At 38.2% G+C, this 26,823-nt stretch overlaps 2 protein-coding genes and 1 pseudogene across 4 annotated transcripts in view; all 3 read left to right on the top strand.

Annotated features, from left to right (window-relative positions):
* The first annotated feature begins 1,702 nt into the window (after positions 1-1,702).
* On the top strand, positions 1,703-20,536 carry LOC148362841 (F-actin-capping protein subunit alpha-2-like). The gene is made up of 10 exons (XM_088340424.1): positions 1,703-1,835; positions 8,603-8,666; positions 11,086-11,137; positions 11,334-11,397; positions 12,503-12,709; positions 17,784-17,863; positions 17,937-18,015; positions 18,085-18,156; positions 18,239-18,304; positions 19,674-20,536. The coding sequence occupies exons 1-10, from the start codon at positions 1,797-1,799 to the stop codon at positions 19,812-19,814; spliced, it is 864 nt and encodes a 287-aa protein (XP_088196550.1). The 5' UTR covers positions 1,703-1,796; the 3' UTR covers positions 19,815-20,536.
* Positions 13,906-14,062, top strand: LOC148362842 (5.8S ribosomal RNA; annotated as a pseudogene).
* Positions 20,537-21,846: 1,310 nt separating the features above from the next.
* st7 (suppression of tumorigenicity 7) overlaps positions 21,847-26,823 on the top strand; it is a 41,365-nt gene continuing 36,388 nt past the window's right edge. For 2 of the 3 annotated variants that reach the window (XM_088340421.1, XM_088340419.1), the window contains exon 1: positions 21,847-22,080. The gene's annotated coding sequence lies outside the window, so the exon portion shown is untranslated. The remainder of the gene's footprint in view (positions 22,081-26,823) is intronic. The other variant, XM_088340420.1, reaches the window with a different exon arrangement.

The raw sequence follows: 26,823 nt of genomic DNA, 5'->3' as shown, positions 1-26,823 counted from the left end.
ACAGGGATTTAATGTCATGCAGGACACATTTAATCTTGAATAAATTGATGGACTATTTAAATGAACTGCTTGGTCATTAGTTCATATAGTATGATGGTAGTATAAATTAATTAACTAGCCTAGTTAACTTAAATTTCCATGTAAAGATGTATACAATGCACATCAGCACTTTATGGACAGGGAGACAAGTATCACATTTACGACAACTATAATTAAGCATTATAATAACATATATAGCAGAAAATTGCAACATATATATACACTTTTTCCGCACTGGAAAATAATTTTGCTGAGTTTTTTTCTTCAACAAAAGAAAACAACATTTGTTTGATTTATTTGTATTTATTTTATATTTTCCACTCAGGTTTCACAGTCTGTCTTGAAGTTTTCATATATTAAACATTTAATGCAATAATCACAATATGACGTATTTCACATAGTTTAGGCCAGTTTACAACCATTAGCTTGTAAATATTAGTATTACTTATTATTATTAATAATAATAATAATAATAATATTCTTAATCTGGGCAGCACGGCGGGGCAGTGGTTAGCGCTTGTGCGGCACAGTTCATGTCATGGGAACCTGTTGTGGGTTCAAATCCAGCTCCAGACTTCCTGTGCGGAGTTTGTATGTTCTCCCCGTGCTTGCGTGGGTTTCCTCCGGGCACTCCGGTTTCCTCCCACGTTCCAAAAACATGCATTTCAGATGAATTGGCCGGTCCAAATTGTCCATAGGTGTGAATGAGCGAATGAGTTGTCTGTCCCTGTGTGCCCTGCGATTGGCTGGCAACCAGTTCAGGGTGTCCCCTGCCCACTGCCCGGAGATGGCTGGGATGGCCTCCAGCCCCCCGCGACCCTAATGAGGATAAGCGGTACGGCTAATGAGATGAGATGAGATGAATATTCTTAATCTTAACTGTACATTTAAAATCTTTAAATGTTTATCCTGGAGTGCTATGTATAATGTCCTTGCAAACAGTGTATGTACACTACGTCATTATCAATAACAATAAATTAAATTTGAATTCGAATTCCATTATAATTTTGGCCAGACTACAAGCACTATGTTGTAAATGTTGCTTATCCATCATAATATTCTGTTTGGTTTTGTTTTTCTTTTAAGTCTTTTATTACATGTTTATAATGGAGTGTCATGTCTAATCTTGTTGTGAACAATGTACATTACGTTGTCATAAATGACAATTAAAAACAATTACATTGTATTCTATTCTATTTACAAGGTAGCGCTTGTAGATTGGCCTAGGTTATAAGAGCGCCATAGAATAGTGCAATAAAAAACCAAGAACAATGACATTTTCATCAACTTAAATCAAAATGTATTTTGTAACAATGACAATAAAGGTATATTCTATTCTATTTGCAACGCACTTGAGGTAATCAATTGTTTCTGAAAGTATACAAATGCAGTGTACAATAAGGGGCTCGTTTATCTGCAACATCATGCGAAAATTAAGCATAGTAAAATATAAATATGAATTCATCAATTGACAATAATAAAAAAAATCCTTAATCTTAGTTTAAAATCATTTTTCCTTGTACATTGAAAATATATTTTTTAACTGTTTTGTGTGCTTTTGTTAGGTGTTGACAACTATTTTATCATTATTCTATATTATTATTATTTTCTAATATTGTTATTTATATTGTTATTGTTGTTACAGTATTTAGATGCGCGCGCATCTCGCTCCACCAGCGGACACTGAAAACTGAGGGGGAACCACCCATGTGGTGACGTCACGGCCCGCTGACAAGCTGGTGGTGCCGGAAGAAAAGATGGCGGATCTAGACGACCAGATCTCCAACGAGGAAAAGGTACGAAGACTTTTTTTAACGAAACAAAGACAGCCTACGCAGTATAAAGCCAGTGACGATTTTTCAAAGTAACACTCAATCGTGCTTTTTGACGTGCTTCGAATGACGACAGCGTTGATATGACGAGTGGAATTCGCGGGCCTGCCACTGCCGCTCTTCTTATTTTTAGCTCAACTTCCGCTCATTTTAGCGAAGCTCCGAACGAAGACTCCTTGTACGGTGCTGGCTGAAAATAGGAACTGCGTTGACGTTTTCTCAATTCTGCAGAGATAACATATCGCGTTTTACTTTTGAAGGAAGGAACCCGTCATGCTTAATTAGTTGTCCGTCTCGGGAAAGTTTTTTTTTTGTCGTACGTTCAAATGTAGTTAGCTCGCACTGGTTAGCATTTAGCTTCTGGTTGGCTAACAGTTAGCTCGACTTTTTAATAAACAAACTGTTAACTTTTAAAAGAGTTTAACGCCACTTATCTTGTGACAAAATTCAACATTTGTTGTTGCTTTCGTGTCAAATTGTGCTCCTAATGTTTGCCAAGTCACGACCGTACAACGAAGGTGTTTGAAAGATGTGTCCGTCTTCAATATTTATTTCAGTATTTTATGACCAAATTCCCGAAACATTTTCTTCACTAACCTGTGTGTCGCTTTAACTGTTAAAACACATTTCTTCACAAACTCATGAAAACTTATAAATTGTACGTAAACCCTGTATTGGATGCCTTCAAGGGGTGTGGCCTAGCTAGCTGCATCGCTGGTGTTTGGCGCGATTGATTCACTAATTCAACAGCAAATGTACATTAGATCCCTTGAATACGACATAAATTCGTTTTGAGGTGGGGTTGCAAAGTGAAATTGCCCTAGAGAAGGGGATCAAAACCAACGAGCATGTGAAGCTATGTCGATCTTAACCTCCGGTACTTCCATCTAAAAAAAAGAAACAAATACATAGCAGTCATCCTATAAATGCATATGATTAAATACAATTAGAAACATACTCAAAGATTAAAAATGAAATTTAATTCACCTTTGGTGTCACCTGATTAGCTGGTCGAGTAGCGGGTTGATGCAGGGGGGTTAAATGGGGAGGAGACGGGAAATAAGAAACAGGTTATGAAACTTCCACTAGCAAGGCTTGTCATGCTCTTAGGTTTTTTTGTTTTATTCCTTAGCAGAGTTGGTGTTTTGTTTCCTTTTGTCAGTTTTTTTCTGCTTCTTTCTTTAACCTACATGATGACACTACACACTCTTCTGTTCAACAGCAGGGCCCAACAGCTTTCACTGGTTTACCCCTGCCGCATCATACGGGTGCCTTGCCCATCCCTTAGAATGCATCTAAACATCCCATTATATTTTTATACCACCTCTCCACTCATTTCTATCACCAACAAGAGCTCTAATTTCCACTACATTTAGACCTCTTTCCTCCAGTGCACTCATAACACCATCCATCCACGTCAATCGCAGCCTTCTTCCTCGTCTCTTATTTACTTCTGCTTCGAAGATCCTCTTCAACATTTGCTTCTCATCCATCCTCTCCATGTGTCCAAACCAACCGAGTACTCTCATATCCTCACGCATGCTCAGTTCCACTACTACTCTAGTTCTGTCTCTCAAAATTTCATTTCTCAATCCATCCAATCTTGTCACTCCTAACATTCTCCTCAAACACACAAAACATTTAATTTCCTTCTCGAATCTGCGTTCAGGCTCCAAGTCTCTGCACCATACAACACAGTCGGCACAATCACACTCTCATACAGTCCTCTCTTAACATCCATACTTATACTCTTGTTACTCACCACTCTCCTCAGAGCACCCAAAACCTTGCTTCCTTGATTCACTCTGTGCAATACCTCGCACTCCATTCCACCAACTGCAGCCACATCACAACCCAAGTACCTAAAGCTTTCAACTTCTTCCAGCACCTGTCCATTCAACCTTATTTCCAACGCCATGCCCACTCCATCCAGTGAACACTTCATCACCTTACTCTTGGCAATTTCGTACTTAGGGGCCCATAAATATTACATTCTCACACTGTAAAGCGAAATTGTCAAAGTGGCATCACGATATCCTGGTGGTTACTGTTTACCCCCAACACTGTTACAATCAGTTTGCACTGTATTGCCAGGTTCTTCCACAAATTCAACAACAAAAGATATGTCTCAGTGTCACAATAATAGCTTAAATTTAGTACATTTTATCTGATTAAGAATCCCATTTAGTTTGTAAAAAATCTATATTTCAACGGAGATTTTGTGCTTCTTATTGGGCTATACTTGGTGGTGGAAACTCAAGTTTGATTAGCCAGCGAGTTGGGTCGTTCATACTACAGGAATATGAGACTAAAATATATTTTCTCCTCAAATCTGATGTTTTATCACTGGCCTACGACTTTTTTTTAGCAAGTGTCTGAGTTGTCTATTTCCAGTAACTACATTCTGGCAGGTTGCCACTGCAATGGCGTTGATCAATGATGTTTTGGCCTGCCTGACTTGGTTCCGCATATACCATCCGGCTTTACTAAATTAATACCAGGCTTTATTTATGTGATTATTTTTAAACCATATGTAAAGGTCTGGGATAAGCCAATAACATTTCTTTCTAAATTTGTGTGCAAGCAGCAGACACTTCTTATTTTCACGCTCATGTGCATTCTGCCAATGAATCAGCCCTTCCACTGTTCGGGCAGAGAACCAATGGGACTCTTGACACAATCGCCCAAATCAAATTTCATATAATTTGTGACTGTTCAAACTACAAATATCAAATCCAAATACAATGTGGATGGTAAATGGGTGCACTATAATACAGCCCTAATTGATACTTTCAGATTAAACCAAGACATAGACGTTCCTCAGTATGACGTTTCTAGGACAGCCTCATTCATCTGAACTGACGTCAACTTAATTACAGTAGTTTTAGCTTGCGTACCTAAAAGGTTAAGTAGCAAAATAATAGGTTTCTTTATCTTGGCTGCATTTGTTCAAGCTGGCTTCCTGATTGCAGCTCGAGTTTAACCACAGACACATGGAGTAAAACAGGGAACTGGCAAGCAATATTCGTGAAACATAGTTACTTTTTTGTCATGATTCCATTTAACAAGTAATATACAAAATGCAATCCAAACAACTAGCGTTGTGTTGATTGTTTTAAGAATCCAGTATAACATTATAGTAGTCTGTTCAAACAATGAACAGTTGGAACGTTTTATGTGCTTCAAGTTATTTATTTTTTCCAAACACTTAACATTGTGCTTGTCGTACAGCCAGCCAGACAAACCAACATTTTGGGATTCACCGAAGAGCTCCTCTTTAATTCTATTTGTGGGGGTTTTTGGGGTTTTTAAGGGTTATTGTTCTATCTTCGTTATTCATTATCCGTAATTGGTCAGTTCATAATACGCTACAAAGCCTAGGAGCCGGGACAATCGCCACATTAAAAAACTGGTAAAATATTTTTGTGTCCCATAATTTTGAAAGGTCTTTAATTCTTCCCCCGAGTCAGACAAGCTCATGATTCATTCTTGGATGAGGAAGTTTTTAGCGTTGGCTCAAAGCTTCTTGACAGTCTACTCTGATCTTTCTCCACTGGCACACTGGTGATTTAATATTCATAAACGGCTATTACCCTTCTCTAACCTACCCCCATTTGACTGGGATTTTCTGTGTAACCATAACGACGAATCTGTTGAAGTCATGTGGCTGGTCACATAGACCAAGCTTCTTAAAAAGCGGAAAATTCTCATAACTGCTTAGTGTTTTTATGGATTCGTATGATGCAGATTATTTTGGAGAGTTGTGACAGCTCTGCTAAGATCCATAGATGTAAGGGTTAATGTCAATTTCAGTGTTATCTGGATGTAAAACTAAAATGGCAAGCGAAAGATGGACTGTTCAGGTTTCTGATGAATGCCGTGTTCAGTGTTATGCTGTCACTCACTCGTAAAATTATAATTAAAGTGGATGTTTGAGTAAATCCGATCTGTATTGTTCGCACAGCATAACTGTAAATTAGCTTAATTCAATGCCTATTGCAAACCATCTTGCTATACAGTGGCAAAGCATGTTGTGTTGCCTCATAGCAAGAATGTCCCATGAATTCCTGCCGACGTTGTCTTTCACACATTCAATTTTCGTGTTGGAGCTTGTGCTTGGCCTAAAGGCTTGACTCAAAGTACAGTACATTACCAGCTCATGACCCGAGTCCAAGGCTTAAAATGTTTCACAGTTGAAGTGTTGTTTGTCAAGACACTGAACTCTAAATTGCATTCTCTTCTCAATTGTCTTGGTTCAACAAAGGCAACTGTTTTTTTTTGTCATATTTATTACTCGTTTGTTGGAAACGATACAGATCTTTCTTGGCCCAATGCTAGATTAATGGGCGGGGGCGGAGGTTAGCTAACAACAATTTGTTTTTCAGGTATTTTAAAGGAATTTATTGATTAATTTGGAACTTGAGGATCAGAATTCCAACCCAAGTTACTAAGTACTTGGCATGTACAGTGATACTTTGGTACTCTGTACATTCGGGATTAGTGATTGACCACCGTCTTGTTCGAATACTGAATAATTATTTTCTTTCCTACACGTTCTAAAATATCCAAAATAATAATAAACATTTAACCAAACACAACCATAGGTACTCAGGTGGGACAATAAATCGATTTATGTACAGTATAGATCGTGATTTTATTTTTTGCGATTTTTAAAAATGTCGGTTCTGGGTTTTTTTTTTTTTTGTTTGTTTTTTTTTGTTTGTTTTTTTGTGACTGCATATCAGGTATTTAAACATGCGGGAAAGCAAACGGAAGTGGAAAAGGGAGGAAAAGAGCTGATGTGCACTGTTTGAACATCATTCATGGTTTATTGTACCAGAAGTACATGATTGAAGTTGCTTGGTTTTTTTTTTTTGTTATTTTTTTTTTTTCTTCGGAAAGAAAATTAAGTCAATCTATCTACCCTGGTCATATCCTTCTAGAGGGGTGACTGACAGCAAGACAAACACATACACAAAAACAAAGAAAAAACGGAAAAAGTAGAAAAAAACTCAGATGAAGTTATTTTATTTTTTGATCATGGCCAACCGAAATGCCCTAACACCCAAAAAAGTTAAGCACCTCGGCGCCCAAGTTGGTCATGATTTCGTCCCTCCAAATGAAACTGGACAGAAGAATGCAGGGATGTCACTCGGGTCAGGGTGACACAACACACTTTTCTGTTCAACTGCAAGGCCCGACAGAAAATTAAGTCTCAATCATCAATCTAATTGAATCGCGGAACTTGTAAATGGTCTGCATTTATATAGTGATTTTAAATGAAGACCTCCAAAGCGTTTTACAATGTACTTCACACTTAACCATTTACACACACACACTCACACAACAATCAAAATGATCAGGAATCGTGATATAAATAAAATCGACACCTTAGTATTCTAATGCAACCCAATTGTGACCAAAGCATATCATCCTACCCGGGGCGGCAGTAGCTCAGGAGGTAGAGCGATCGTTTTAGGATTAAGGGATCCCAGTTCGAATCCCGGCTCGTCCGTGTTACATGCCGAAGTGTCCTTGGGTAAGACACTGAAACCCCAATAACCCCAATAAGCAGGTTAGCGCCTTACATGGCTGCACAGATCACGGCCGCTATTGGGAAATGTGAAGCACAATGTAAAGCGCTTTGGGAAGTCATTGACTTGAAAAGCGCTATATAAATGCAGATCATTTCATCATTTCTTCATTTCATTTCCTACCCCAAATAACTACCCCAAATATCTGAAAAAATATACGTAAAATATTTAAATGTGTGGATAATAAATATATAAGGGGGTATGCACCTTAAAATTCCACTAGGGAGCGCCAAAGAAACACATGCGGCTCTTGAGCTGCTTGTTGCTGACGCAGGATTTAACGAAACGATATAAAAATATAAAACAATTCAAACAATTTATTGTACCTCCGAGCAGCGGTTTGAAAGCAGACACTCGTATTTTCCAATTGTTTTCTTCTTCAACTCGATTGGTTTTACTACCCGAATGGGCTGGATTTGCCCAAACTGCTGCTTACCTCACTTGGCCGTGCATTCTGTGTTCGGGTTTGTTCGAGTCCCGATTTTTCTCTCAAGTACCTCAGAAAACATTACCCAAATTTTGGGGTAAAATACTGATTTGTTCAAATAGTTGTTGAAGTACTGAGGTATCGCTGTGTATTTTGTTGCCCATAAATTTAAACTCCATTTTTCTATTCATTAATCATGAAAAGAAGAAAATAAAGTGTAGTTTCAACATCTGTTAGCTTTGACATGATTTTTTTTTTTTTCTCCGTGGTTTGGAATTCCCCAACTACCGGTACTTACTTCCACCTCAGACCAAACTATCCAACAGTTTATTTGAAACGCTTTGGACCCCCGTGGATTCACACCTTCCCTCTGCTGTTCACCGACAAGTGAGAACTTGGCCTAGCCGTCCGATGCTGCCTCAAGTCTTTCAGAGCGCATTTTGTTCTCCTTATATGGTCGCTGTATTTTTGTCATGTGACCTAAAACGGGAAGTGTCATGCAAAAAAAATGCACCCCAAAAATGATGCATGTTGAGACGAGCACTGTCTAGCAACATGAATTTGATTCTCCCCTTGTTCAGTTTATCCATTCATTCTTTTTAGTACAAAAAGGGCTCCTTTTATGTCCTGAATGCCAGTGTGTGAGTTGAAGTAAGAATGTGGAGCCTGGTGCCAGTGTCTAAACATCCCTATTTGTGTCTTGTCTGCAGTTGCGCATCGCAGGTAATTTCATCATTCACGCCCCACCAGGAGAGTTTAATGAAGTGTTCAATGGTGAGTTTCATGCTTTTTTAAAATTGTTTATAATCAATTTAAAGTGGAGAAAACCCACTGTCTAAGATTTGAAAAATAAAAAGCTAGCCTATACCAGACTTTTTGCATCTAGAAATGTGATTGTAGTATTGATGGCTGTTTCAGTTATTTTTAAAGCCAATGTTTTTGACAAACGTGTCAATATTTTTGAGGAAACATTGGCATGTTCAAACTTTCAAAGCCCCAGTGTGTCATTTTTGACGACTAGATTGCACTGTTGTTTAATGCGGGGGAAAAACAGTGCCACAGAGCAAAGCAACGTTCCAGACGATTATGGCTGCAACCTTTATGTAGGGATTCCAATATGAAAAGAAATACAAATGTCCGTACCTATGAGTTTTTTGTTAATAACGAAAATAGACATGGCTTAAAAGTTTATGTATTTTTTTGCCTTTTATTCAAATCAATGTTTTGTTTTACCGTTCCTGTAAAATTCGCTTAAAATCCCAATCCAAGACCTACCCAAAGTAAATTGAATGTTGTTCTTGAAACGTTTGAAGAATATGGACTGTTTTGGTCTCTTTTGAAAGTTAACACTCTGAAGTTTTGTCCCAAACTGAAATAATCACTGCAAGTGCCACTAACATTGATTCATCTGAGCCGGAAAACACCGAAATAGAAGGGTTTTATTCCCACCTGAATTTTTTTTTTGCAATCAAATGCCTGCAGATGAGTTTAGCATGGGCATCTTAGCTGGAAAACAGGTGAGACAACAGCTTAAAGTCATACTTATAATACGGTCAAATTTGATCACAATCTGAAAAACGAAACATTTTTTTATACACCTTGTTCCAAGGGTGGGTGTAGGCATGTCCAAAATTGACCATTTGGAGACAACCAGTTCACAGCCTTTAAAACTTTGCATTTGTGTGTTATACTTCGGCCAAATTTTAGACATTGTGAAAGAGGTGTAAATGATTGCCTTATCCTTCTTAATGTTAATCCATGATTGTGCACATTTGGTGCGTAAAAATGGATCAGGATTGGCTGATTTATTTTTACGCATATATACCTTTGGCTCGGTTCTTTAGAGTTCAATAATGTATTTAATATAACAATGTCATAGAAAACCCTTATAGTTTTCTTTTCTTTTCAATATTTGATACAATAAGAAACAAAACATTTGTTTTTTTATCATTGAAGTAATATTATTCAGTGTTGGTTTTCAGTTTAATTTGGAAACTTTTTATTTGAGATATTCCAATATATTTGTGAGTTAATAATTGTATAATTGATTTTGATCAGTTTCGATATGAAATAATAATAATTTTAAATAAATTGCATCGTCAATTACCTGCGATGTATGCCGATGGAGGTTTTTCATTTTCCGGAGTTCCGTTTAGCGGAGTGGATGACGTCACACGCTAAGCCGGGAATCAGAGAAGAGGTTAGCTCCGGCAGCTACCGGTTGGTCCAGGTAGCTCCCCGTAAGCGTCCGAGATGCTAGATGTGAGCCACGTTTCCGTAAAACACAGCAAACTGCACTCCCTGTATGCTTTGACGTTTTTCACCAGCACAGCCAGTTCGTCTGTCTTATTTGTTATAGAGTTAACATTTACCATGATTACAGACGGTACAGAAGACTTATTACGCCGCTAGCCGCTTAGCCTTAGCTCCGGCACTGCATCCACGATAGGGCCCCCTCATCACGCCGGCGCGAGAATTCTTCAGAGCAAGGAGTTTATTCCTCGGATAAATGCATTTTTGTGCGTTAAAACCCATAACAATATGATAGAAAGTAATCCAAAGTGTACGGACGGCACCAAAGACTTATTTAAAAAAAAACTTAGTTTTTGTGACCGAACCATAACACTGTAGTGGGTTCAAGAAAACCGTACTCATTCCGGCAAAACCGTAGTACTTGGCAGGTATGCCTTTGTTAAGGGGCTAATGAAAGTTTTTTTTTTTTTTTTTTTTTTTTTGTACCACCAGGAGGCGCTAAATGTTACACACAGTCCCTTTAAATTCCAAAGTGAAGTTACTGCTCCTTTTCCGACATTTGGCCCAGATACAATTTGGTTGTGAGGAGCCCCGGTGAATGCATTGTTCTCTTGGATACGTTGTAAGCTTAGCTGCCAGGGACCGCTAGAAGTGTCATTATAGCTTCATCCCACCATTATAAGCACCCAGAGGGGGCACATTAATCGGGCGTGGGCTTTATATGTTTGTGTATATGTGTCTTATCTCCTCTTGACAGACACGAACGTCCAAATACACACAGACAATCACACACGCTATTGCACACAATCAATCCCCTGTTGCCACTTTGCCCACCAGGATGTTTATGGGATTTTACACGCTGTTCCACTCTGTTCATTCCCTATGAATGACTCTCACTCTCTTCCCTAATCTCTCCTTGTCTCTTTTGCTGTGTTTGTAGATGTGCGAATTCTGCTCGACAATGACAATCTCCTCAGGGAAGGCGCAGCGCAGTAAGTGGTCCGGCCTTTGTTATTGTGAATTTATTATAGACTGTCCTGATGTGTCTCAATCAATTTTGGACTGGTTAAAGAAAGGTTAAAAAAAGCCCCATTTTATTTCTGCCAATTGGGTGAGGTGGGTTGATTGAATGTCCACATGGTCTTTAAGGCTATATTGTCGTTTTATACATTTCTTCTCTTGTCACAGTGCCTTTGCACAGTACAACTTGGACCAGTTTACCCCAGTCAAAATCGATGGCTACGATGACCAGGTTTGTTAAAATCTTCCAACAAAGTGGTTTGATATTACACTCAGCAACTTCGAATGGTTTAGAATTCTGACTTTCAGAATGACGTTGTTGTTGATGAAGTTTGTTGATTTGTGACCGATGTTCAGCAGCGCTAGCAAGGATTGCAAAGTATTGCAGAGATGTGTCATCATTGTGTTAAGGTTCCCACGTCGTGTGTTAATTCCCCACTACACATATTCCCAGCAGAATTTCTCAAGTATTTATGGGCACAAGACATGGATGGAAATCCCTTTGTTGAGTGCATTTTTCACGTTTCGCTGTTTTTATTTTCTTTGGGTGGCACAATTTCAAGTCTTGAATTATTCATGAAATTGCATAACTATATGAAAAAACTTTTATGAAGTATTTCTATGGCAGTATTTTTCAAATAATGTAGCGCACTGTTATGTTAGAGAGAATACAGTATTTTGCAGAGGTGTACCATTTTATAGACATATTTTTATTTTTATTTGCGTGGGCGAGGAGAATTTCTTCTTCCTTGGGGGGCATGACGGAAAACCATTCTGAAGCACTGCTATACAGGGAAAGTCATATTCTTAAAAACATGAGTATCTAATATCTGTATTTATTGATAATATCCTAGAAAAATAATTTGGGGTGAGAAGGAAGCAACATTTATTTTATTTACAATTGTAAGTTATTAATAAAGAAATGTATAATTAAGATAATGAAGCTTTTTTTGATTATTTAAAAAAAAAAAGAAATCCTCAATTGAAAAGTAGTGCATTTTCAGGAGGAAGAAAGGACACACATCTACATTAAAAGTGAGTGAAAAAAAGTGAAACTGTACACAAGAAAATAAGATATGAATCTCTAAAAATGCTCATTTTTTTGCGAGCTAAGGTTAATATTAATGTGAAGATATAGAATGTTCCCCAAATAATAATTTTTTTTTTGAAAATGTTTCCAACTTATTTTTGACGGAATAATATTAATATTTTAGACAAATGGTCGAAATTTTGGAGAAAATAATATGTTTTAATAATGCATATTTTATTATTCAGAAGGTTAATTTCAAGCAAAAAAAAGGCATGATTGTGGAACCTGTTGTGTCCGTTTTGTGCAGGTCTTAATCACAGAGCATGGAGATCTAGGCAATGGCCGTGTCCTGGACCCCAAGAACAAGATATCTTTCTCCTTCGACCACCTTCGAAGAGAGGCAAGTGACCCCAGACGTCACGATGTGGACGTTTCCATGGAGGAGTGGAGGAGCGCCATGGACTCTGCCATCAGAGCTTACGTCAAGGAGCACTACCCCAACGGAGTCTGCACTGTAAGTTCAGCACTTAGCCCGTTCATTGTCTGAAATCTAAAAACGGTGTTAAAAAAATTAACCATTTTGATCCTTTTGACCAGATCCTATTCTTACATCTGTGCACGTAATTAATCGCAAGTGGCGCCACGCACGTTTATTTTAGGGTCTAATTTAAATACACATGCTGCATTCCTGAAATTTGGGAAGTCAGATTTCTCCCACTCTAATGGTCCTAGATATGACCTCAAGGCATTCCGAGTGAGTGTAAACGACAGATTGTGAAAAGTTGTTTGGACCGACAGCAACTTTGCCTTCTTGCAAGTGCTCAAAGTGTGGGGTCAATAGCACACTCTGTAATCATGTAAATTATATGTTAACATTATAAATAAAATTATGTGTTTGTCCATGGGCATCGCCATTTTGTTGAGTGACGTCAGATTGAAGCGATCAGTGAGGTCAGGTACATACTTTTTCTCCACTTTGCAACCAGGACCTTCGACATCGAGTGTCGGTTTAATGATATTGTCCTGGTCACAGGTTGGAGAACTTCCAATTGCCACTTTTCTGGAATGCAGCACTAGTGTGTATCAGCGTATCGTTCATTGGCTAACGAATGTGTCAATCATCATTTGAATCGGTTACTACTGCAGTGTTCTCGTTTGCGCGGCGGGGGTCACTCCTGGGCCGCGCGAGGGAGCGAGTTAGGCGGACACGGCGCAACGCAAGAAAAGGCGGCGGGCGTGATCGTCCGACGACCCCAGTAGCGCGGCGCGACGACAGGCGGCCGCGCGCGGCGGGTGAAAGGCGGCGGACGTGTGCAGGACCCCCGTAACTGGGGAATCCCCCTCGGCCGACGACCCTAGCACGGCGCGCCGTTCTCGTTTCCCGGCGCGCGGTTTCGGTGAGGCTTCTGCTTCACCCCCCTAACCCCACAGGTCCCCCCAGCTACCCCTTTCCCCCGCGGCCGCCCGTCCGTCGGCCGGAGCCATCGAGGGCCGTGTAGCGCGTGCGCGCGCGTGGGCCGCTAACAGCGGCCCCGACCCGCTCGGCTTGTCGCGGTGTCGTGCGTATCGCGCCCGAAAGTACCCGCGCCGCGGGTTTGGGGCTCGCTCGCGGAAGCGACCGAAAGGCACCCACGGTGCGGCGCAAATAAAAACCCTGTCGTGAATTTGTTTCTGATCGTCCCGGGCGGACGTAAAATCGCCCAGCTGTACGACTCTTAGCGGTGGATCACTCGGCTCGTGCGTCGATGAAGAACGCAGCTAGCTGCGAGAACTAATGTGATTTGCAGCTAGCTGCGAGAACTAATGTGATTTGCAGCTAGCTGCGAGAACTAATGTGATTTGCAGCTAGCTGCGAGAACTAATGTGATTTGCAGCTAGCTGCGAGAACTAATGTGATTTGCAGCTAGCTGCGAGAACTAATGTGATTTGCAGCTAGCTGCGAGAACTAATGTGATTTGCAGCTAGCTGCGAGAACAAACGTGATTTGCAGCTAGCTGCGAGAACAAACGTGATTTGCAGCTAGCTGCGAGAACAAACGTGATTTGCAGCTAGCTGCGAGAACAAACGTGATTTGCAGCTAGCTGCGAGAACAAACGTGATTTGCAGCTAGCTGCGAGAACAAACGTGATTTGCAGCTAGCTGCGAGAACAAACGTGATTTGCAGCTAGCTGCGAGAACAAACGTGATTTGCAGCTAGCTGCGAGAACTAACGTGATTTGCAGCTAGCTGCGAGAACTAACGTGATTTGCAGCTAGCTGCGAGAACTAACGTGATTTGCAGCTAGCTGCGAGAACTAACGTGATTTGCAGCTAGCTGCGAGAACTAACGTGATTTGCAGCTAGCTGCGAGAACTAACGTGATTTGCAGCTAGCTGCGAGAACTAACGTGATTTGCAGCTGCAATTGGCTGGCAACCAGTTCAGGGTGTCCCCTGCCCACTGCCCGGAGATGGCTGGGATGGGCTCCAGCCCCCCCACAACCCTAATAAGGATAAGCGGTGCAGATAATGAGATGAGATGTTTTTTTTGGAAGGGTCGTCGCAGATTTTCACTTTTTGCGGGTGGTTTTGTTCCCCATTAACCGGGTCTAAGAAAATAATAATTTAATTTTTTTTTTTTTTTTTTTTTAAAGGTGCGCCACTACTTTGCGGATTTTCAATTATCGCGGGTGGTTTTGGTCCCCATTAACCACGATAACCGAGGTCTTACTGTATTCTACTTAATTATATTTGCGTGTATTTTATCCTTCTACAATGAACGTCCAAGCTACTTCATTTTTGAACTTTTTTTTTAATAATAAACCTCATTCATGTCGAGCCAACTCGGTGTCTCACGACAAAATGTCCATTAACAATATATATGATATAAGGAAACACATCCACAATATAACATTTTAAACTACATAAATAAACACGTTTTTAAAAAAATATGGTGTAAGATTTTTTTGTATTTTGTAAGGGGAAATACGACAGTTTGTAAGGGCATGGAGCCGTGGAGGTTGACGGGTATGAGTGCCTCCAAAAAAACTATTAGTATTAGGTGAAAATCAACACAAAATTGGTAATTTCTTCAGTGTCAGTAATAAGTCGAAACATAATGCAGAAAGTGATAACAACGGCAACAATTCCGGCACGAAAAAACAACGGAGAAATTCTTCGAAAGATTGTGGAGACAAGGCAAACACCCGTGTGTTGAAGCGAACGATTCAACAAAAGAAAATAAACAAAAGAATATAGATTAATATCATTATTTCAGCAATATTATTTTGTATAATGTAAAATATTGTCGTGAACTGAAAAATCTTGAAGTGATAACTGATTTGTATTACCAATAAACTGTGATGATTAAAACGGAATGTATATATAGATTTTTATTATATATTTGTCGCCGATTTACAATTTCAACCTCGATAACACTAAATTTTGGGGACCCATAGGTCTCTGTTGGGACCCATAGATTTTTCAGAGGTAAAATGAACACTGCTACTGGCTTAATATATTCGGAGATAAAGGAGGAAATCTCCGTTTTATCAATACAGGCCCTTATGGGCATGACTTTTTTCATTGAGTGACATCGTGAAATCACGTCTTTGTTTATCAGTTCGTTAACAGTCTGGCAGGCTGTCGGAACATCGGGTTTAACTAGAATGGCCGTGCACCCATAGAGCAACATCCGCGAAGTAATTTTAGCAGTGTCATTCCCCTCTAAAGTTTACTACCTGATTTCTTGTAAAAGATTGTAATTCTGGCCAAGCTTGTTCTAGCCTAGGGAGAGTAGAATGTCTTTCTGGGAAAAAAAAATCAATGTCTGCAAAACATCAAGTGCTGAGTCAACTTTTTTGGGGCATATTTTTTTTGTACCTAAAGGCCAACCCTTATAACTGTCTGCAAGACATTGTGTGGGAAATAAAAGTTGTTCTGGCCTGGAAGTGGGGAATGTCTTTGGAAACTAAAAGTATTGAGTCTTTTTTGGGCATGGCAGGGGTTGCATTTTTATTCAAGAGTGACCTAGGATTGTTATCCTGGCCAAAACTGTTCTGGCCTGAAAGACTAGCATGTATTTCTGGTAAAGCTTAATTAAAAATGTCGAGTCAGTTTTCACATCTGGGATAACCTACCTAACTGCCTGCCTGTAGAAAATATCAATGATAATTAATGTCGTTCTGGCTCTGGAAAGTGGAATGTCTTTCCGGGAAAAAATGCTTTGTCAAGAAAACCAAAATTAAGAAGTCAGTGTTTTGGCATTTTTCACATCTAGGATAACCTACCCGACGGCCCTAAAATAATATGAATTTCATGGTGGACAGACAAACATACATTATACATATATATACATATATATATATATATATATATATATATATATATATAATGCCAACCACTACAGTTCTGCCATAATGAGTACGGTTTTCTTGAACCTACTACGGTGTTACGGTTGCATTACAAAAACTACGGTTTTCCCCTCAAAAAAAAAATCGTAAATAAAGAATGAAAAACATTCCGCCGCGAGATAGCGAAGTAGCATTTCAAACAAAGGCTATTGGCGCTGCCAGTGGTCTGCGCATGCGCGAGGTTTATTTTTAGCGGCTAGCGGCGTTATAAGTCTTCGGTACCGTCCGTAATCATGGTAAATGTGAACTCTATACCAAATAAGACCGACGAACTGGCTGTGCTGGTGAAAAAAAAGAATGCGCACAGGGAGTGCAGTTGCAGTGTTTTACGGAAACGTGACTCACGTTTAGCATCCCAGATGCTAACTTTTAGCTACCCGGAGCTAACCGGCTACACGGCATCGACGGGCGAGAACATTTTTAAGATTTTCGAAAAATAAATGAACTCAAAAAACTTTCCTTGGGATAATTTAGTGTGTTTTGCTGCCGACCACGCCGCTGTTATGCTTGGATCCATAATATTACTTCAATGATAAAAAATTAAATGTTTTTCTTATTGTATCAAATATTGAAAAGAAAAGAAAACTGAGGGTTTTCTATGACTTTGTTCCTAGTTACTAGGCTTTTTCACTTTCAAAAGTTGGCAGGTATGTATATATATGTATATATATATATATATATATATATATATACATACATACATTCACTGCCTCTGAAGGTTTTATACAACAAAGTTACATTTAACATTTTACTCTGCTTCAATGTTAGGCCAAGTCATGTTTATTTGTGACGCACTTAATCACTAGGAGTCTGAGGGCTGCACGGACCATGGATTATTGCAAACCTCAGACTATTAGTACACTATCCCCTGATCTAAAACCTACATGAGGGCAAGGAAAAACTCAACATGAGGAAAATTGAGAAACCTTAAGAAGGGACCACACATAAGGCTGCAATGGATGTTGCAATAACAAATAATAAATATATTGTCAACATAAAATATGCAAGTTGCTCAAACCACTAATGATTACTTTTTTTTTTTTTTTTTTTGAAAAAATGTTAAATGTTTGTTTTTCTAGAATTTAATGTTTTCCTTTTTCAAAGGATGCATCATTTTTCTCTAATTATTACACATTTTATTCAGGCATCCATCCATATTTTCCCCTAATAGGTAACTATATATAATTTTTCTGTCTTCAGATTTACGGCAAAACCATTGATGGGCATCAGACCATCATCGTGTGCATCGAGTGCCATCAATTCCAGGCCAAAAACTTCTGGTAACTTTCCATTTATTCAAATATTTAAGAAAGGGCTAAACAAAAACAAAAAATGTTGCTTTTCTGTGCTTAGGAATGGGCGCTGGAGGTCAGAATGGAAATTGACCATCTCGCCATCTTCCACCGAAGTGACAGGAATCATGAAAATTCAGGTAACTAGAACTTGGCTTCTGTTATTGGGACTCGGGCACCACCTAATGGTTCTTTTTCTGTCCGTGCAGGTGCATTACTACGAGGACGGCAACGTTCAGCTGGTGAGCCACAAGGAAGTGAACGAGTCAATGCCTGTTTCTGTAAGTACCAAGCACTAAGTGGGGAAAAAATATATATTTTTTATCTATGAGTCTTTTCATTAATCCAATTTTCCCGTTCCAGAATGAGGTGGTTACAAATGCGGAAAGGTTTGTCAAACTTGTGGAAAATGCAGAGAGTAATTATCAGGTATGTACAAGCTCCAGTCGGGCATTTTTCAAGGCACCATCAACATTTGACAGACAAAACAAATTACAGTAGAGCACTGGGATGTGACATGAATTGGTTCCAAGCTGGGGATCGCAAAGCGAAATTGACATATAGCGGGGATTAGAAACCTATGGTAATGTGTTCTGTGCCCCAGATTAAAACATTTAAATAACATGGTATACAGTTAGGACTAATGTGTAATATACACTCATATGACTATATAGCATTTTAAATTAAAACACTAGTAATGGAAAAATTCAATTAAATTTACTTCCCGACTGTTAAGCTTACTTAAAGAAAATTTTGCCCGTTATTCGAAAGGGTACCGTATTAACCTTTGCACCTCATAAAATAGGAATACTGTCAATAAGATCAGAAATGCATAACAATACAATGGAAATCTTTTATGAATGAACCCAGTTAATTTTTTTTAATTTTTTTTTATTTTCTAATGCAACCCTCTTACTGTAGATTGTTTTTCGTGTCTTTTAGTCCTGTGTGTCTTGTATATAAAACAAATAACTCAAAGGAAAATTTTGAAGGTGCGCCTTATAATCAGTGCCTTATAGTCAGGGGGGGAAAAAAGTACCTTTTTGTATAACATGACTTGAGCTGGTTGAGCGGAGTAGCGGGTGGATGCACGGGGGGGAGATGGACATCATATTAAAACTGAAACTGATTTTACTTGCAAGGATTTTAATGCCCCCAGATTTAATCACCTCTTTATTTTCAATTGTCCCAATTGTTAACTTATTATGGCCGTGCAACTTAGCGAGGGTAACGAATTGTTTGCTCTCTCCCTAATGATAAGCTCAAGCTTCATTTCCATTGTTTTTGCAAGCCTTGGATCCATAGTAAATAAATACAGTACAAGAATACGGTATTGTATTGTCAACACTCAAAGTGTTTACGAAGCACAAGAAATTCTGTTTTGAATGAAAAGAACGGCATTTTGGGAGGGAGTTCAGCAAATCTGGCATACCTGTGTTTTATTGATGCCGTGACACACACCAATAGCATACCAGCGTTTTGTTTGACGTCGACCAATAACAGACAGGCATCTTGGAGGTGTGACTCATAATACGCATGAACACCACAAAATTTGAATTTTGTATATTTTTGGGCACACAAAATAATTTGTTGTAAATGTCATATAGTGGGGGAAATGCTGTAAAGAGGGCCCGAAAAAACATCTAACAACCTATAGTGAGAGCATCATAAGGCGGGGCTGCCATATCCTGGGGTCAACTCTACAGTACACTCCTATGACAAAGCATCAGTAAATATAAAAAAGAGAAAGAAAAAAACACGAATCAACTTTTTTTCTTCATTTTGCTGTCCCACACAGAGAGCCATCAACGAGAACTATCAGACCATGTCGGATACTACCTTCAAAGCCTTACGCCGCCAACTTCCTGTGACACGCACCAAGATCGACTGGAACAAGATATTGAGTTACAAGCTTGGCAAGGAGATGCAGAATTCTTAAATGGGGAAGGAGAAAAAAAAATACCCCATGGCCCCCGCCTTGTCTCTAACCTACACACGGACATACACACAAAAACTACGTTGCATGACTGGATAGCTGTATTTGTCTTTGTACAAAAATAGAGAAGACAAACAATATGCAAGATGTCAAATTAACTGATCGGATGTCCTCTTTTATTGATGTTGGTTTCTTTTATATACGAACACACACATGCGCGCCTCCCTGTTATATCGGACAATATTTTGGAAACGGACACAGTAAACCTGACATAGGAAAGAAAGCGAACACGTGGGCAGCAAACGTGTATGCAAACAAAATCCATAGTTAATTTCAATTAAGTCTAATGATAGTGCTTATTGTCAAAACACTTACCCCCTCTTTCTCTTTTGTTGAATGCTTGTATTTTTTTCTTTTTTGACCCATTGAGCAGCCTCGTACGTCTCCATCTGCCAGACAGGCGTTACTGACTGGTTGCATCTTTTACTATCTAACATAATAATACAAGCAAGTAACGACAAAAATATATTTTCTCCTTCAGTGCTTATTTTTACTTGATGAATCAAGACGGACTGTATTATATGACAATTTAAAAAAAAAAGTGACACTGTAATATATATATACCTGTATGAAACATCCTATCTGTCCGTTTGGTGGTTATTTCCATGACATCCATTGTAACTCAGTCACAATTATGTTGCATTAAATAACAAATTTTCTATCCAGAGTGTCTATGAATTTCTTGTGTGTTAAGTGATGATTCTTTTCCATTTGGAGTCTTCCATCCATTCATTATCTGCACCTCTTATCCTCAGTAGGGTTGAGGGGGAGCTGGAGCCCATCCCAGCCATCCTCGGGCAGTGGGCACCCTAAACTGGTTGCCAGCCAGTTACAGGGCACGCAGAGACAGACAATTTGCTCGCTCATTCATACCTAGGGACAAATTAGACCGGCCAACTAACCTGACATGTATGTTTTTGGAATGTGGGAGGAAACCCACGCAAGCACGGGGAGAACATGCAAACTCCACACAGGTTTGATCTTATGACCTCAGAACTGTGCCGCACACACGCTAACCACTGAGCCGCCGTGCTGCCCCATTTGGCGTCTAATTCATTTTAAGTGCAATTAAAAATGCTCTATTTGGACTTTAAAATTCAAATTGATGATATTGTGTTGAATTTAATTACAATTGTTTTGTCATTGATCACAATACAATGAGAAGTACATTGTTCACACCAAGGTCAGGTACTCCTTGAGAAACATGTAAAGGACTTTAAGGAAAAATAAGATAAATATATGACAATACAAAGGAAATTATTATTATATAACATATTTTAATTCATTTTCAACATTTAAATGGTCAATATTGACAAAAATAAAAATGACTACTCATGAAATGCATAAAAAACTGTTTGCCTTCTCTCAAAATTGAATTAGTTTAAAGTACAATATGTAATTTTGTGTGAGAGATTTTATTTTGCAGTGTAACATTTTGTAGAATTTCAGGAATTTTACAAACCGTCATAAACCACAATTTTATCGCTCTTTTGACAGTTTAATGACTGTTGTTGGGTTATAAAACAATATTGTGCATTAAATGTTTTTACACTCCCTTTCGAGTGGCAATTCAGTCTATAAAAATGTTATTCAAATAACTGTTTGTTTTTATACATTTTGCAGGCAATTAAAATTTTATATTTTTTCATTGAAAGCGCCAATCAGTCCACAGAAATCTGTAAATAAATTACTTTTGGGTAAGTTGATGGTATATTTTTAATGAAATCAATGTAGGGATCGGAGTTGCATAGTACAGTATAGTGTTAAGTATAACAAAGTAAGTTTTTGATGCTATCGTAAATACATTTGTCAGCTGACAAACATTGAAAGGAAAGTATTTGTTTTAAAAGTCCCTCATGATTTTTCATTTTTGGTGTATTTTATTTTATTTATATTTAACTTGGGCTAAATACGATGACGTCATGACAATATTTTTTTACACTGATTAAAGTCCACACGTTTTGAGACAAAAACACCCACAGCGACACTCACAGGCGGGCGGGAGCTAAACAAGCATCCACACTGGCTGCTGCTAACAGGCTAAACATTAGCCTGGCTGCCAAAGAACACGTCGCCCTGCACAGGAGCCGCGACCCTGCCGCTGGATCTCGGCCATATGTTCGGAACCTCCGTCGCCGCCGTTGTAACCGACATTTGGGCTGAAGATATGCTAGCCACGAATAGATTCCCCTGAAAAGAAAAAGAAAAGGTGAGCTCTTTAAATAACTCTTCAACCGACCTCTCTGTAACGCCACCACAAGTATTTTTTTTTTTCAAATTTTATTTTTTTACGTTAATTCTTATTCAGCTAACACATTCGAAAAGCAGTATTATTATTTTTTCGTTTTTGTTGTACACATTAGTGTATTAAAGTGACTTTTTATGACTTAGGGTTGAACGTACCATGTCAAATTGACAGCTGTCTCTGACATCATGACTATCTTCTGGAGCTAAAATAAGATAATGGCTTACTAAGCACTTTGCTCATATACATAAAAATAAAATGTATCTCATAATAGTAACTATATTTTTAAAACTTTTGAATTATATTTAAAGGCACTTTGTCTTTGGGTATTCAAACTGAATACTGGTACAACAAAGATGGGAAATTAAAGTGCCCAAAAACTGTATCACTCGTTTGAAGAGAAAAATAGTTGAGGCACTAACTCAACTCTCATCTTAAGGTAAAAGTTGAAAAAGAAACGTAAAAAGTATGTTCTAACACTTTATCTTTGGACATTTAAACTGTATACTAGTACATCAAAGATGAAAAGTTAAAGTACCCAAAAACTATATCACTCGTGTGAAGAGAAAAAAAACAATTGAATCAATAACTCAACTCATACGTTAAGGTAAAAGTTGACAAAGAAACATAAATATTATGTTCTAAGACACTTTATCTTTGGATATTCAAACTGAATACTACTACATCAAAGATGAAAAGTTCCCAAAGTACCCAAAAACTATATCACTCGTTTGAAGAGAAAAAAAAAGTTGATGAACTAACTTAACTCGTATGTTGAGGTAAAAGTTGAAAAAGAAACTTAAACATAACTTTTATCTTCGGATATTCAAACAACAGTGAACAGAATATATAAAAAGGATAGAAGGTTAAAGCACAGAAAATGATATTACTCATGTAAAAACAGTTGACGCACTAACTCAACTTGTACGTTAGGGTAAACGTGAAATAAAATCTTAAAAGGGATGTAGTAAGGGGCACTTTTTGGGGATATTCTAATAACAGTGAACAGAGTATTTGTATAAAAAGTTTAAGCACAGATAATTAGTTTTATGCATATTAACAAAGTTAAAGCACTCAGTCAACTTTTACATTAAAGTAGAAGTTTAAAAGAAATGCTACAAGTTATGTGTCAATGCCCTTCTTATTCGGATATTCTAACAATGCTAGACAATCCTTGAATGAAAATGTGAAAAGTTGAAATGCCCTTTTTATTCGGATATTCTAACAATGCTCGACAATCCTTGAATGAAAATATGAAAAGTTGAAGATGAGAAAATAAGGGTACTCTTTCGAAAGTTTAAGCACTAACTCGAGTCATACGGTAAAGTAAAGCGGAAAAACATACAGGTTATGTTTTAAGGAATTATATCTTTGGATATTCTAACAACAGTTAACAATACTATAAAAAGATTAAAAGTTGAAGCAAAGAACATTTGGTATCTTTTTTAAAAAAAAGTTGAAGCACTAACTCACAGTCAATATGATACTTGTATAAAAAGATGAAATGTCAAAGCACAGAAATTTAAGGTTGCAATCATGAAAAAATGTTGAAGCACAGACTCAACAGGTACATTAGGTAAAAGTTCATTTTTGTTTTCAAGCCCATTATTTTTGGATATTCTTACCACAGTAAACAGAATTGTATGTAAAAGAAAAAAAAAGTTAAAATTTGAAGCATAGAAAATTTGCTTACTTGTAAAAAAAAACAGTTGAAGCACTAATTGAACTTGTATTTTAATGTAAAAAAAAAAAAACTCTACAAGTTATGTCCTTGCGCGCTTTAGCTTCAGATATTCGGACAACAGTAAATAGTCTACTTGTATGAAAAAGATGAAACATAGAAACACAGAAAATTAGGATACACTTAGGGTACTAATAAGTTGGAAGCACTAACCAAAAAAAAGGACAGAGAATGCAACATCTATTGCAGCCTGGTCATCCTGGAAGGGGGATTACCTCATGTGCAGTCCCTTCTCAAGGTTTCTTCAAATTCCTCACGTTGAGGTTTTTGAGTTTTTCCTTGCCCTCATGTAGGTTTTAGATCAGGGGATGGTGTCATATATGTCAGTTGTTTGCAATAATCTATGGTCTGAGCAGGCCTTTGAGACTCCTTGCAATTAAGGGCGTCACAAATAAATATGACTCGACATTTTCTAAAGTACGAGTACATTTCGGTTAATAAAAAATAAATAAACAAAGGAATAGTAACTTGCAAATTTGTGGAGATAAAGACTTTGTCAAGTTGAACTTGTTCACCTTATACTTTGTCGCCAATGCGTGGTCCATTTTCACATCTTAGTGCAAAAAAACATTATTTGCTTTTTTTTTTTTAGAAATCCCGCCTGTATGTCTTGCCCCTTTCAACCCCCCTATCCTGGCTACTGTAGTTTAAAATGTGTCCTCACTGAATTCCCAACAAAATCAGGTTGAAAATATGCCGATAGGAAGTTTAAAAAATGCCAGGGTTCCGTCTAAGAGACGTCTTCATTCGGTTAAAAAGTGAAAGTAGAAGAATCATCCTTTTCAAAGTTGGAAAATCGTTAATAAGTTTGGATCATATTGGATAAGGAAAACAATGATTTTGGTGTAAACTTGGTCAATGTTGCTAAGGCTCAACACAACCAGATGTCTTTTTAGACTATCCATTATCCATACATTATCTGCACCGCTTATCCTCAGTAGGGTCACGGGGGTCCTGGAGCCTATCCCCAGCTATTTTCGAGCAGTGGGCTGGGGGCACCCTGAACTGGTTGCCAACCAGTCACAGGCTCATTCATACCTAGGGACAATTTGCACCGGCCAATTAACCTGACCTATTTTTGGAATGTGGGAGGAAACCCACGCAAGCACAGGGAGAACATGCAAACTTCGCACAGGAAGGCTCGATCCCATGACCTCAGAACTGTGCCGCACACGCGCTAACCACTGCGCTGCTGTGCTGCCTCTTTTTAGACTAAATTATGTCTAAAACAGACCATTCCAAATTGACTCTAAAACTCAATGTTGAAAAGATTTCTGGTGCTGGTAGGTTAGCGCAACGCCGACAGTTTAGCAAATACTCCAACGTTGTGTCCAGTAAACGTTTGGTTAAATAGTAATACAACTGTGTTTATTATTTTTTCCAGAGTTTTAAAAAAAGTGTTTCAAATACTTTGTTGGGACTAGGTTGAGAACACATTGGAAAAAGAAAACAATGATTTTTGGTGTCAAGTTTGTCCAGAAGATTCTATAATGTAACCTCTAAAAGACGTATGGTGCTTGGTGTGCTGGCGTAAAGTCATTGATTTAGCAAAATAGCCAATGTTTAATCCATTTAACATCTTAATTTGGTTAAAAACTGAAAGTGTGGGGGAAAAGTGTTTTTCAAGGGGTCTAAAAGACGTCTTTAACGTACTTTGTTGGGACTGAGTTCGGAATACACTTGACAAAAACAACGACAATTTTTGGGTCAGTTTTGCATACCCGTCAACCTGTACAGTTTTGCCGTACAAAGTATGTTTTTTATGCATTTTAAGACGAGTACGACATACAAGGAAATCTGTACGGAAAAACGCAAATTTGTCAATCGCATGCGTCTGCCGCCTGGGGATTTCCCATCATGCATCATTCCGAAAAAAAAATAAAAAATAAAATATGGGTGTACGATTATTTAGTATTTTGTACGGGGAAATACGACAGTTTGTACGGGCATGGCGCCGTGGAGGTTGACAGGTATGGTTTTGTCCAGGTTAGATGGGTTAACCAAAACCCAATTTTAGACATTTATTTTTGAACTAGCACTTCGGGTCTTGGATAGTTTAGCATAAAACCGAAAATTTAATGATTTTGAAAACCTCACGATAATTATTTTTCAAAGAAACTTGCGTGATTCATTGTGAAAATGACAGACAAACATGGGTTTAGTCGTTTTATTTTACTTTATTTTTTGCCGTGTTGTTAAATAAATGACAACAACAGCAACAGACTGCAATCCAGCACTACACCAAAAAACACTGTCTGCTCTATCTGAAACCACCCGAGAGTATAGGTTTCCATACTTCAGTGAGGATAGCGTCCAAACAATGACAGAAGTGTGAGGGATAAAATAACTGAGCCACCATATCTAACATTTGTAGTAAATGTTGAGATTTTATTTCATACCCAATTTTTTCCAACCTTAGCAGCATGGTACTAGTACTGTTCCTATGATTTACATTTTATCTTTTGACTACGGAGCCCAAGAGTGCCATAAAAAGTATTTTCCTAAATAACAGGCACTTACCGAATATTGGTTCCAGAGCAGGGGATGGTGTAATAATAGTCTGAAAAATAGTCTGTGTAATATAGTCTGGGTAATAACCTGTGAAGCCCTTTGAGACTCTTTGTGATTAAGGGCTATACAAATAAAAATGACTTGACTTGACTTGTTATTTGATTCATTTTAAACAAAGTTTTGTTATTAGAAATACTTACTAGTTATTCTTTAAAATGTATTAATTTAAAATATTATCACGATAGAATATGTCATCATATTTATGTTTGATGTGTTCTTATTAATTTTATTTAAAGGGACTGTGTGTTATTTGAACACTAGATGTCGCGGTTTAGTGCATTGCAAACGAAAACGAGTGGTAAATAGCACAACGAGGAGTATAGATTACGCAAACCAAAACGCACCATTAATTTCTTTTTATTTTGGTTACCGGTAGCAGCAAGATGGCGGACAAT

Source organism: Urocampus carinirostris, chromosome 7, assembly GCF_059441175.1.
Source record: "Urocampus carinirostris isolate Australia breed hairy pipefish chromosome 7, RoL_Ucar_1.0, whole genome shotgun sequence".
NCBI lineage: Eukaryota > Metazoa > Chordata > Actinopteri > Syngnathiformes > Syngnathidae > Urocampus > Urocampus carinirostris.
Note: the sequence above shows the minus strand (reverse complement) of the source record. Positions and strands in the feature narration are given on the sequence as shown.

Coding starts and splice junctions, on each gene's coding strand:
- LOC148362841 (XM_088340424.1), top strand. CDS start 1,797: ATGGCGGATCTAGACGACCAGATCTCCAACGAGGAAAAG. Junction 12,710..17,783: donor ACCCCAACGGAGTCTGCACT/GTAAGTTCAGCA, acceptor TTCTGTCTTCAG/ATTTACGGCAAAACCATTGA. Junction 18,157..18,238: donor ACGAGTCAATGCCTGTTTCT/GTAAGTACCAAG, acceptor TTCCCGTTCCAG/AATGAGGTGGTTACAAATGC.